We start from the raw sequence: 13,967 nt of genomic DNA on the forward strand, positions 1-13,967 counted from the left end.
GTTGGGGGGTTTGGTTTGAACAGAGCAACAGTCATCAGATTTTGTACTTTGAGCCTCTGAAGTGGTTTTTATTGGCCGTTTTTCTGGAAAATGTGTCTGATCATGCAGAAAACGTTTATTTAGGGACGGTGGTCAGATGAAGCCGTTTATCATCACACAGTCTTAATCATGGCCCTCAATGTTCAGCCTTAAGAAATCAGGAAAGGGATCTAAGTTATGCAGAGGTTTGAAAATGTCAATCAGTCGTGTTCAAGCTCTGATAATGAAGTGGGAAATTAGGGGTTCTGTTGATGCCAAGACACAGTCAGGCCATCAAAAGATTTCATCAACAACAGCCAGAAACACTGATCAGGATGCAAAGACAAACCCAGAAACAGCTTTGTCTGGAATACAGGCTCCTCTGCAGAAAAGTGCACAATAAACAACACAAATCAGCCTGCCTCCGATATCCTAACAACAGCCAGACGAGCTGCAGCGAAGAGCCCAGAACAGAACTTCATGGACTCGGCTGTGGGGCAGTAAAATCTGAATAATTCCTTTTTGACTGATCTGTGATACGTTTGAGTCGTCGGCGTCTCAGCGGCTGGTGGAAAACTGGAGCTGCAGCCGTGGTTTCTTCAGCTTCTCTACAGTTTGCTTCCATGAAAACTCACTGTGGTAAGTTTTTATTTATTCTGCATGTTTATTCGCTATTATCTGAATCCTGAAAGCCTAAAACCTTCTTTTGTTGTCACTCAGACGGCGTACATGATGGTTGTGATCGTTGGCTACAGCTGGAGAAAGAAAGGTAAGATGGTCCAACAGCTCATGACGTTTTGTTGAAAATTAAAGAAAAAGAAATATTCCATTTTGTGGATTTTTTAGTAGTGGAAGTATAAGTAGAGAGTCGAACCATCTTAAACTACAAACGTCATTATTATCATAGCTCCATACCAGAAAACAAGACCAGCACATATTAACCACCAGTCAGTCCAGACAATGTAGAAAAATGGGGGGAAAAAATAACGAACATCGGAAAAACAATGAAAAATATCTGAGAAATGTAGTTTTCTAGATCCATATGGTTCATGTGGACAAAAGAAAAAAATAGTTTAGCATGTGTTCGTGCTTAGAAAAGAGAAAATACTGTTGATGCAAGTCGAGAGTCAGAATGATGAATCAAAAACAATCATACAACATAAAGCTAAATAAAATCTGACATCAGCTGGTGATATTTGTTCCAGGGAGCATCACAGCTCCTCAGACTCTCTGCTCCATTAACATTTACACTCTGACTGTGTTTTCATATGTATGAATCTGACTCCAGACCCACAGCATGATTGTGTTTGCACACTGAATCCCTGCAGGCTGAGAAACGTCCTCCGCTCCCCCCAGAAACCCACCTCCTCAACTTCTCCTCACGTACGTCACTTCAACTGTAGAGCACAATTTGTTTTGTCAGATAAGATAAAAGGAGGCGACAGGCTGTCTGCATCCACTGAGAGGGAAGGGAGGCTGAAGCATATTGAGTCACGTGCTTCGTATGATATGAATCCTCCACCCTTTTGTTTAGAAGCTGATGATCTCATGTTTGAATGCACATGAAGAAGCTTCGCAGTGTCTGTTTTTAATGTCAGGCACCAGCAGTGAATCTGACCTTCAGATTAACAAAAGAAGCTCTTTAAACATGAAGCTTTAAGTTAAAACTGATGCATTTTACATCGAGCTCGATGCAGGAGGTCACATGCCTGTGATTTTGCGAGGACATGAGAGAGGAAGCTAATGTCCCGGAAAACGATGTCAACATTCTCATATTTCTCTCCGGCGCAGAGGAAGACGATACGAGTCTGCACACACAGACGATGCTTGTTAGCATCAGTTCACTGTGGCTTTTACTGCTTTAATGGTTCATTCTAAGAATAATCTAAAACATCAGCAGACTTCAGGGCAAAGTTCATCAGATTTAAGTACAATACCTGAAAAGAGTCATTTCAAAGAAGGGAACACTGACCTTTAGAAACACATTATTACCTTTTCTGAGAAGAGCTCGTTGTGTCGGTCGTCTCTTCATTATTGGTTAAATGTGACCAGTTAAAGCCTCTAAAGACGTGCCGCACACACACTGATGTTAATGGAATTCTGACTGCTGGCTGATTGACGTCAGATTGCCTAACGAGTGTTTCTGAGAGAGTGCTGCTCTTCTGTGTCGCAGGCCCAGAGGCCCAGATCCAAACTGATCGGATCAAAACCAGGACCCCGGCCTCTGAAGATGAAACCAGTTAAAGCGCTTGTGAGAAATCTGCCCGTTCAAGCCCAACGAGTTAACTTCAGATGAACCACGATGACGACGAGGTGAGTATCTGTTTATTTTAATTTAATCTGAAAGACACAGACGGACAGTCAACACCGGTTTACCACCTTTCTGTGCTAACGATTGTTACTACACTCCTGTAATCCAACCCTCTAATTACTAAATTCATTTTCTTAATTAGTGGCCACAAAATACAAAATTGTGCTCTCTAACTACTTAATTTGCCCCTACTTCATTTATTTTTAACGATGAAGCAATAACTCTTAACCCCTATTTAAAGATTTACGATGTCAGTAGGAACCAATGGACAGACTGAAAGACAGACAGTATTGAGAGACGGACAAAAACTTTGTTGCTTTTGGTACTTTGAACGTATTTGTTGATGAAAACAAAAACATAGACCTTTGCCAGTCTCATTCTTTAATCTGAGGGAACTAAATCTGTATTTTAGGGCACAAATTATTATTCTGAGGGTTTTTTTTTTTTCTTATTTGACTGCACGAATTGCCAACATGCTGCCCCCAATGTTTAAACTGCAGGAACATCAAAAAAACTGAGACTTTATTATTCTGTTAAACATAAATAAAATACATCCAGGCCAATAGTTATTAATAACTAGTGATTCTAATGCAAATTGGGGTCTGAGTCAACCAGCTACCTTTGTCATAATATGGCACCTGAACAGGTAACAAAAACAGTGGTTACATTTTGAAAAAGTGAGATTATTCCTTAAACAAGCCCTCAAACATTCAACCCAAAACTGTAGTTCATTTAGCTTGATGTTATAAGTCACTCTGTCAGCCGTGAACAAGTAATCTGCTTTCTCTCCACATTCAGAAAACTTCCTCATTTTTCTTTTATGTCCAAAAACTTTTTTAAAATCCATCAGGGGGGTAGGAAAGTTTAGGGGCTCTGGTACGGAGCCCTGAGGGACACAACAAACTGTCTCACTGTCTGAAGGCTTGATTTGATGCCACATGAAAGCAACACTCATAAATGAGAAGAGAGTGATCAGAGAAGGACATTAAATCCTCGGCCGTCCAGTTTTTAACCTCAGTTCTCCGTTTGTGATCCACCTCGCAGCCAGATCGAGGTTTGGCTTCGTGTCCGGTCAGATGGAGCTATGAGCAATATTCAAAAGTGTAATTTAGTCATTTTCAGTCTTAGCTTTGTTCTTCATGATTTTGCCAAAATGATAATTCAGAGCAAACCATTTACAAACCTAAAAAAGTAAACAATCAATCACTTTTGACATTAAGTGTATAATTTTCGTACAGCATAATTGTAATGGTGACACGTTAAACAGCAGCCGGAGGGGAAAGTTCTTTACATCCATGAAAAAATATTCAGAATAATAAAAACATGAACATTATCAAACTAAAGTAACCAAAGTCAGTTTCTGTATCATTACAACCTGCAGAACAACTGAACAGCAGCTGTAAACCTGCTGATCTTCAGTGGTTTAACTTCTCACCTTGATGCAGTGTGTGTTGGTACACTGGCTACAGGTGCAACAAACTCAGAACTTTACAGCGAGACCATTTAACTTTTGCTGAACAGCGGCCACTGTGGCCACAAGTGGCTATTACACGATACTGCTGCAGTTAGCTAACATTAGCAACCGTAAGCTACTGGTCACACCAGACCAAGTAAGACTGCAGCAACAAAACATGTGAGTGTACTGAGTTCAACATGAGCATGTTTTATTCATTAACCTTTAATTCATGAAAGGAAGAATGTTATTTCTTTGTAAGTTACACAGCAGTGTTCATCTCAAGTTCGCTAACATTAGCCTGAGGTACTTTTAAACCAGACCGAGTGAGACTGTGGAAGCCAAATATCAGAATTCAGCAAGAGTGGATTTATTATTTAAATTAACTGACTTTTCATTTGTAAGGAAACCAATGAGTAAAGTTGTATCTCCTCACTTTAAACCAGAGTCAAACACATCAAGTCACTCTAACTGATCACATGCATCTAATTTATCTGTTTATCTGCAATGTGACTGTCATTGTATTTTGTGTTTAAGTATCAGTAATTTTTATGGCTGTAAAATTAATTTAAATGTAAACAGTCGTCATGATGGGAAGAACTAGGCGTGAAAAGCTACAGACTGAATCAAGCAGAGTTGTACTTGAAATAGTTTAGTTTTTCTGAAAGCAGAACAGGAGCAGACGTTCAGAGAGCAGTTATTTATTGAACATCTCCACACGTGACTTTAATTCCTTTAACTGTTGAAATAAGGAGAACATCCCCTCTGCATGGTTTACAGCATGCAAAGTGCCATTTAACAACAATAAATTCCATTTTGATAAACAGTTATACCAATAAGACACATGTTTTAAGATGATCCCCAAGTCAAAGGCTTGCTTTCAGTGGAAAAATAAAAAAAAACAAAACAAAACATGGATGATTTCTAACATCGTTTTTCCTCCGTCACCCTTAACCGACACATTTCCAACAGAACGGTGCTCTTTTCTTTTCTTCTCAGGCGCGAGAGTCCGCGGTGTAATGTCCTTCATGAGGGAGATGGGAGTAACAACGCCGCCGACATGTACAGGACACTGAAAATACACCAAGTACGACATTCAAAGTCTCTCTTGGACTTGGGGAAAGGAGTGCAGTTGTGGCAGGTAGCTTATAAACAGCTCAGAACAGTTTCTCAGAGAGTTCGGGTCAGAAAGAGTCGAGGCGGAGCCGAGATCCTTCCGGCAGCTTCTCTTTTTGTCCTCAGACTCCTTTGACCAGGACCACAGTCTGCCCGGCCGGCGCCTTCGGGGAGCAGTTGTCTGTGGTTTTGGCGTTGTCGGCACGCGGGCGCCGCAGGTTCAGGAAGCTGAAGCGTGCCTCCAGGCTGAAGCTCTTCTTGGTGCTGGGGGTGGCGCTGTTGTTGTTGGTGGTGGCCGGAGCGTTGTCCAGATCTCCCTCTGCACCTTCTGCCCGGTCGCCTGCAGCACAGGAGAAGGTCAGTGATGGTTAACGAGGCGGCGGCACGATGGCGTTTATTATTAGAGCATTTCAAGACTTAATTCAGATACATTTAGAATTCCTCTTTGTTTCGATCAGGATTCAGAAAAACCTCAAACTGCTTCTGTGGAAAAATCATGGAGGTAGAAGACAGAACTAAAACATCAGCACTGATTCAGTGATCTGAGAATAAAACGAAGCCTAAAACATTTCAGGCTCTACTTTGTGTTCAGGTTCAATGTAAACAGGCTGAGCTGGAGTCAAAATGTCTGCAGGCATCTGTCTGTTAGCATTAACTCAGCTGCTTCTATCTTCACAGGCCAAGTAGATTTATCTGATCTGACTTTGAACAGCTTAATTATTACATTTTCAAGATTCAAGAGTCTTTATTGTCATTGAGCATGTCAATGAAATGTTAGGAACAGATAGTAAGAAAGATAAGAAGATTAGAAAGAATAAAATTAAGATAACTACAATAAAATAAACATTTCTTATATGAATTACTGAGGACCTCGCTGCTTTTAGTCGATTTTCTAAATCTAAATCAGGACTACATTTAAATCAAGACTTAAAACCTAAAACTGGGCTGAATGTGGGTGAAAAGTAGATATTTATAGGCATCTCCGTTACATTTTCTAAATCTGATCTACACTGTTTTCTCCCCTGTTTATGGCTGAAGAACGGGTGAAATAAGGAAAGTGAAAAAGAAGGTGATTTATTTATTTTTTTGGGTCAGGATCATTTGTTTTAATATTCTTTTCGGCCAGGAGAGGCAGCAGTGCACACAGGGGAAGTTTACCTTCAGGGATTATTGGAGTTATTGCAAGTCATGTGACGTAGAACAAAGATAACTAGTCGCTGTAGGGAGGAGGTTGAGGTGGATGAATGAGTCAAACTCAGGACGTCAATGGGAAGTAAATATTGATTTATTGACTTATTATTTTAAGGTCGTTGTTTTTTGTACTTGTAGTTTTCAGTTGCAGTTTGGTTATATTTAGGCAACAAAACGACTCTTTAGGCTGAAGAGCAGATCTCAGTTCGGGTTTAAATACTCTCTCACTGTTTCACAATGTAAACAGCATTTAAACACACCCAGCTCTCAGTGATCCATTACAGACTGCAGTGTGGTGAACTGCTGCAGACGTGTTTGGTCTCTGCAGGCGAGGCTCTCGGCTCGCCGTCACTTTGACTAATTGGCCGCCGTGGCGGGGCAGGTGTGAGTCGAGCAGGTAGCGCGAGGTGATCGTACTCAGAATAGAGTCTCAGACATCACGCGTCTCACCTGCCCGTGTCATTTGTTATCTCCCGTGGAGAAACACGTGCTGCACACAAAGCACCCGTTTCCAGCTGCTGGCGAGCAGCTCTCACGTGCACCGAACAGTCAACGCTAATCAAACGAGCAGATTAACACGACGGACACCTCCTTCCTTTATCTTTACATCTACAGTACTGCAGATTTTCTCCATTCACTTTATAATTTGTCCAAACCGCTAAAATTAAAACAGTTGTTTTGTTCAACAAACAGTCCAAAATCCAAATCTATGTAGTTTACAGATGCAAGTGAAGCAGATTTGACTGAAACAGTTGTGGATTATTTAATCACCTGGTCCAGTTTCTCCATGAATGCATCGTATTATCTGATATCAATTTATTCAAAGTATCAGGCTCAGACTATACATGTGGATTGAGTTCTATCATCAGCGAATATTAGCTCATCACAGATTTGTGATTCTGCAGGACTGTTTAGACTGCATTATTTTGGCATGTATGCTAACACTGAAGCGAACTGCAGCAATCAACTTTATTATTGTGGACAATATTTTAAAGGTGAGGTTAAAATTGTTGCTACGTTAATCCTTTTTTTCTATTTCAAACACAACATTGTCCAATTTGTTAACGTACGTATTGATACTGTATCTGCAAGACTGTAAAAGACCAATTTGATGAAAATATATTTGAAACGTGTTAGAAGGGAAAAGGTTCCTAAACCTTGACTTCTTCTGCTGAAGCTCACAGAAATCTCTCACCTCTCTCCAGGTCGCATTCTGGCGACGACGCTCCGCTGCACTCGCTGCGAGGCCCGAGCACCGGCGAGATGAGGCCGAAGTCGGACAGCGACACGGTGGTGGGAAGGTCCAGGCTGCAGGGCCTGGACAGAGGAGACGGAGAGGAGGAGGAGGAGGAGGAGGAGGGAGTGGGTGACGGAGAGGCGGAGGAGGACGTGCAGGAGGAGGTGGAGGAGGAGCTGGCGAAGGGGCAGGGCGACAGGAGCTCCTGAGGGCTGCTGGGAGATGAACCCAGGCTGCAGGTGGAGCGCGTCTCTGAGTCTTCCTCCGACATGATGCTGCTGCCGCCACAAGCCTCGTCATCGAAACACACCGACGCAACTGCAGGAAGACAGAGGGAGGACGAAAGAGAGAAAGAAAAGAGGACAAAGGCAGGAAAGTAGAAAAGAAAAACATGAAGGGAAAGAACAGTGAGGAGGGAGGGAAGAATGGAGGAAATAAGGAAGGAAGTTGAGAGTGAAAGGAGAATGAAAAGGAGACAAAAGAAAACAAGTAGGAGAAGATGTAGTGATGAGGATGATGGGGGGAAAAGAGATGGAAGGAAAGAAATGAGTATAAAAAGAGAAAAGGAGTGGAGGAAGGGACAAGGGATGAGGGAACAGAGGACAGAAAGAGAGGAGTGAAAAGGAGGGATGATGAAAAAAGAAGGAAAGATGAGAAGTGTGAGTATGAGGGGAACTGAGAGGACTGTCACATCACTTCCAGTGGAGGCGTTTCATTTTTCCCAACATAAATCAAAGCACCCGAACGCACCGTGACTTTCTGCTGGTACATGCAGCCACAGATTCCTTCTTAATGCGCGTTAACTTGAAATCACAGCGTCTGCTACGGGACAGGACGCCTCCGCTGCCCTGCGGTTACCGTGGTAACGCCAGCCTGTTTATTCCGAAGTCGAGGCTAACATGAGGCAGAGGGCACATTTCCATTTCTTTCCTTATTTCCTTCTGCTGTTTCTTTTCTTTCTACAGTTCATGTTCAGTTCATACGTTCATGTTTTCAAAGGCCTGTCCTTTGTCCTTTGAAAACAAGGGTTAAGACTCAGAGTTAAAGAGTCAGAGGTTAGAATTAGATTTAGGTTGAACATTTTAAACCTAATTTAAAGTTTATGTCAGCTGCCTGCTGTCTTCCAGTCGTTTGTTTTCTCTGGTCCTTATCAGACTTTCCAAGAATCACAAACCAGGAATTCAAGGAAGCGGACAAGAGCTCAGTGTCACACTGCTGTTAGCTTCAGAGTGTCTCCTCTTCGGTGATTCTGAAGTGGAACAGCAGCCGTGCAGGAGCCAGAGAGCGCTTTCAAAAATCAGTTTATCGTTAGTTTGCTGTATCAGTTCTTCCTCTCACATATAATTCATACAGTCTGTCCTGAACGACTCCACTGAACAGTAAAGGAAGCTAAATAACAACAGAACTGAAGCTCGTCCCGGCTGAGCGTCTGTTTCTGTGGAGATCGACGGCAGAGAAGCACGACGGAAGGTTTAACGTTCATTAATCGGACTTTTATTTCATCGGGACAATCGAGTTCACGCCACAAACACCGTCGTCAGAGAGAACGAATAACTTTCAGTCGTACTGTACTCACTGGATATTCCGTCCGTCTCCATCTTAAAGCCGGAGATGTCGTCCCCGGAAACGCTATCGCCCTCGGCGCCCACGCCGCGTCCCCGGGGGCCCATGACGGAGCTCCGACGCCGCTCGTGGATCTCGTCGGAGATCATCTCCAGGTTCCTGAGCGCCGTCTTATACTCGCCTTTGGCCTGAGACAGTTTGGCCTGCCGCTCGTCCACGTTCTTCTTCAGGTTCTGGAGAGGGAGGAGGGTGATGATGAAGGTCACGGACAACAGAGAATCAACACAGACTGACTGTGATGAGACTACATATTTTCTTTTCTTTTCTTTACTTTATTTCTAAAAGGAGAACTGTAAAACTTTTTTTTTTCAGAGATATGATGAAGGTGAGAGCTGTAACCTTATAGAGTAAAACGCTGTTTCGTTTACTGACGGTCGACACAAAGATCTGTACAATATAAATCAACGGTGCGTTAATAAATGTCATTTGGAATTAAGTATGAGTGATGCCTTTTTTCATTCTTTTTACTGACATTTGAGACGTCATTTCCCTGTTAATGATTTTTTTTTTACATTATCCTGAATCTTTGTAAAGTCAGTTTAACATGAGCTCTATAAATTAGTAAATGATGATCCTTCTGCTGTTTCATAATGATGTTTGGGACATCACATCTGACGATAGTACGCACACTAACAGCCACAGTCGGGTGTAATGATGCTTCTGGTGCTGTTGACGTTTATGCAACACAATCAATAAAAGTGCACTTCTTCTCTGCTGCACTCGTCACTGATGAGAGGTGGAGTGGACACAAGTGTCGATATGCAAACATATCAGAGTTTTATGCATCTGGCCTCTGGGGAAAGTAACAGACACGGCATGAAACTGAGGATCTTTCATGGAGAACTACAGCGGTTTTCTGAAGACCCAGACTCAAACAAAGCATCAAAGTGAGCACAATGGGATTATATTTGGGGAAGTCTTTATGTGCTCCTGCTTATTCTTATCTATAGATATCTTCTCACTGGAGAAAAAGCAGATGGTTTAGCTGACTTCACTACCATGAGAGCATCAGAGCAGTAGAGTAGTGTCGTGTGTTTCTGTGTGGAACTGACTGAAAACATGATGAACGAATGAATGATGATGGTTAGAGGACATCCCTGGCTTATATGCTACTTTGACCCTGGGTCTCCACCGTAGCTGCTATAAAGCCAAGCTGACCACAGCAGAGTTAGATTTTTGTTGGAGTTTTCCTCAAGTCGACGTGAAAAGGGGCCAGAATCTAAGCTTTGTGTTGCACAGCACTCACACTGGTGTTAGCAGTCATGATGCTCTTTGTCCTGAACAACGCTAACAGCTCCAGTCTGATCTCAGCCTGAAGCACGTAGACTGCAGCATCAACGCAGCGAGTACACAGAGTGTGACTGTTTGGAGGTCAGTGGTGGAGGTATGTAACGCTCTGCTACATAAACAGTGTTAACAAGGACAGCATCCTCAGAAGGGTCAAGAGAGAAGTAAATTACAGCTGAGCAGCCACCACGTACCTCCAGCTGCAGATAGTACTTCGCCTTCATCTCAAAGTAGGGCCTGCAGAGGGGGAGGAGGAGAGGTCAGGAGAGAAGAGAGGAGAAGATTAGATCAGAGGGGAAAAATACACAGTAACCCAGAAAAAGAACAGTACCCACATCATCACCATGGCAACCTGGAGGAAGAGAGGGAGACGGAGGGTTGTGATGCTGGATGAGCGAACGATGCGGAGCGGATTAAACACCCTGCTGAGGCGTCACAGCGAGACTGGATCCAGAAATAAAACACATCCAAGACCTGCTTCTCCCTTTTGTTCGCTTGCTTTAGGTTGCGAAGGAACACGTTTTAAAAATATGTCACCACAGCTGATTCCAGTGCCAAGTCCAGAATCAACAATATAAGAAATGCAGAGTTTGAGTTTCATTCCTCGAGATGCAGATCTATCCCATCATACGTCCTCCAAGATTCTTAAGTTCACTTTTCAAAACCACAAGATACTAATACTCAAATACTACAAGTTAAAGTCTTGCATTCAAAAGTTTCAGTAGGAAGTCTATAAAACTTTTCCAGGTGTCTTTAGGACACCACAGCTGGTCGGCTGTCCTCTAATCAATATGTGTTAAATCTGGGATTTATTTGGAGTCAAATTAGAAAGGAGGCAGTTAGCATGAGCAGCAGCAGCCACCGTGGTTAAAATCAAAGGGCTAACATGATGACGTGATGACGTGATGTGTGGGAACTGCAGGGAAAAAGAAATGTACAACACGTGAGAATCGAGTCTCACACAGAAATACTGCAGAGGGGAATTCTGCGTCCTGGAGTTTTTATTATTTATATATTTCCCTTTCAAAGATGTCACCTGAACATGACTAATTCTGACAACCACATCATTTCTTTCAACCTGTGATACTGGGGGAGGACACCACCTCGTGACTGCACCAGATGAAGCCAAACTTCCCCTTTAACGCCGTTTCAAACACAAACGGAGCAGTGAGATGTGGTTAGAGCCTCACTGCTGCACAGAGGAGCCACTTTCAGCAGAATAGAGAAGAGCAACTGCTCAGAGAAAGACAGCAGACCACATCAGGGTGGAACAGATGGGTCTGTTCAAACCTGCGTGGAAAACCAGAAACGACATCGTCTGACAGCCCAAACGCTTTCGCTCCATTAGAGACGCTGATTTCTCACAGATCGATCGTTCTGGATCTTAAACCTCTTAAAATCAATTCTCGAGTGTGTGTAAGTGAGACCACGATAGATGACGTGGACTCAGCATTTGGCTCACATCACCCACCGGCAGTCTGGTCTGGAGGCTCTGCAGCTCTGCAGCTCAGCACCTCGCTGTGACCACATGCCGGTCCAGCAGAGACCACAGTTAAGGGCCAAATAAGCAGTGAGGCTGGAAGCTGGAACGAGCTGAAACTACTGCTGCAGTCTGACTCCATTCAGGAACGTTCTGAGTAAATATGAAGAGTCTGACATGGACTTTTTCTAAATACGCAGAATTCTTCTGTTCAGTCCTGGTCTGTAGTTTTTTATAACTGGAAAAAAACCTTGTTGATTTTATGTTCAATTATTAGCCATAATGAAGCTGTAACATGAGCGTATGTTCATTTTAATAGACTCGTATCAGTTGAAAGCTGCAGGTCAATTTGTCGTGACTTGTTGTGATTCTATGACTTTTTTCTACAAAAATTTTAAATGAATTCTTAAAGTCTCTGATTGTTTTGGCCTTAAAACTCACAGAACAGCCAGGTTTTATAAGTACAAATGTTATCAGCTGTTTAAAGCTGCTGAGCTCCAGTATGGCTGCAGACTGCATGTTAATCCTCATCAGCAGTTGGTCGTGATGCGGCTGTTGTCGGGCTAACCGCAGACTCAGGCTCTTACTTGGACTTGTTGATGGTGCGTTTGAGTTTCTTCTCCAGCTGCTTCATGCGGCTGATTGCTGCCGTGTATTTGGCCGCCGTCTCTTTGTGCACCAGTTCGCTTCTCGTCTTGGTGTGCTCCGCCTCCATCACCTGTAACAGCCAATCAGAACCCACCGTCAGCCACACCCTGAGGCTGAATATCTTTAAGACAAGGTTCAATGCTTAATACGACTCCAAACACACGACTACTGTCCACCAGCACCTCTGGAGGTGGAAGGTTTCTAATAACAATAATAAAAAAAATACAAGGATGTAAAGAACACAGCACTATAGCTAAAAGAATGTTCTTCTGTTTCTGGTGTCAGCTCCCCCTCTCCCCCCTCCTCACCCGCTGGGTGGCGTGGTTCAGCATCTCCTGCCAGGCCGAGTCAAACTGCCGATTGTCCTCCTCCAGGAGCCTCTGCTCAGCCAGGGAGATGGTCTCCTTCGCCGCCCGCAGGACCTCGGTGGCTCTCTGGAAGTCCTGGGTGGCCTTCTGGGCCTCCAGCTGGGCCTGCAGACACACAGAGATCATCGATCATCAGACCCGACTGTTTCTCTGCAGCCACCACTTAAAGTCATTCTGGGCCATTTATGTGTGGAGCAACTTTTATTATTTGATGCTATAATAAACTCAAGCATCAAAACACATCGTCCCATATAACCTGCGGGCCTGTTTTACAGCGACACTAAATGTATTATCTACAGTCATCACATGGATTTTATTCACATGTACGAGGTCAAACAAGAGGCAGATGCAGGTCAGTCAGCCGGGGGTCAACAGTCTCCTCACGTGCAGCTAACCCTGACTGCGTCTGGATCTATAGAGGGGGGTGGTGAAATCACTTTCTCCACCTTTTCCTTACGGAGCAGAGATTCAAGGAGAATAAACAAACTGTAATAATAAATACCGTATTTTCCGCATATAAGGCTCACCTAAAAGCCTTTCATTTTCTCAAAAACCCACAGTGCGCCTTATAATCCGATGCGCCTTTTATATGGATCTTATATTGGTTAATTATGGCTATTGTAGTCAGGGGGCGTGGCCGAAGTAACAGCGGTAAAAGTGTAAAGGGCGTTCCACTCTCTGCGTGCCGTCATCCTTTTACTGGCGTGCAGTCAGCTGTCAACCTGAATAATAAAATGACTATTTCACTGAACAATGAAAAAATATGAATATGCTAAATAATAGGCAATTAAAATATTAATCAAACATGGTTAATGTGATTTCTGCGCCTGAACCTCAGCGCCGTCACCTGCATCTTTACGCAGGATCAGCTGTCATCTGTGAGCGCGCAGTGTTTGTTTCAAAACGAACAAACTAAAATAAAATACATTTTAAATAAAGGCTCATTAATTTTTTTCAAGAGCCGCATCAGAGGGATGAAAGAGCCGCCGGAGCCGCGGGTTGCCGACCACTGATCTAGTGGATGCATAACGCAACCCCACGGTACTTTCTATGCGCCTTATAATGCGGTGCGCCCTATATGTGAAAAAAAATGTAAATGTATAGGCCATTCATTGAAGGTGCGCCTTATAGTGCAGAAAATACGGTAATTATCTTCACTCATCAGCTTCAAATGTCCTCCCACAAACTCTGCAACATCTCCATGAATCCAGTGAGCGACTGCGATCAATAAGCTC

General features: G+C 43.2%; 1 protein-coding gene and 1 long non-coding RNA gene across 2 annotated transcripts in view; one reads left to right on the forward strand and one right to left on the reverse strand.

The window, feature by feature from the left end:
• The first annotated feature begins 31 nt into the window (after positions 1–31).
• LOC121610289 lies at positions 32–7,705 on the forward strand. Its single transcript, XR_006007037.1, has 6 exons — positions 32–657; positions 739–787; positions 1,307–1,401; positions 2,192–2,331; positions 4,782–5,255; positions 7,295–7,705. It is a non-coding gene; the product is annotated as an uncharacterized LOC121610289 (long non-coding RNA).
• Positions 2,541–13,967, reverse strand: part of sh3bp5b (SH3-domain binding protein 5b (BTK-associated)) — a 40,576-nt gene continuing 29,149 nt past the window's right edge. Inside the window, exons 4-9 of the mRNA XM_041942321.1 lie at positions 12,673–12,837; positions 12,304–12,434; positions 10,431–10,473; positions 8,903–9,122; positions 7,285–7,644; positions 2,541–5,238 (exon numbers count right to left, since the gene is read on the reverse strand). Coding sequence (XP_041798255.1) covers positions 5,021–5,238; positions 7,285–7,644; positions 8,903–9,122; positions 10,431–10,473; positions 12,304–12,434; positions 12,673–12,837 — 1,137 coding nt within the window. The 3' untranslated portion in view covers positions 2,541–5,020. The remainder of the gene's footprint in view (positions 5,239–7,284; positions 7,645–8,902; positions 9,123–10,430; positions 10,474–12,303; positions 12,435–12,672; positions 12,838–13,967) is intronic.

This window comes from Chelmon rostratus, chromosome 8 (assembly GCF_017976325.1).
Source record: "Chelmon rostratus isolate fCheRos1 chromosome 8, fCheRos1.pri, whole genome shotgun sequence".
NCBI classification, from domain to species: Eukaryota; Metazoa; Chordata; class Actinopteri; order Chaetodontiformes; family Chaetodontidae; genus Chelmon; species Chelmon rostratus.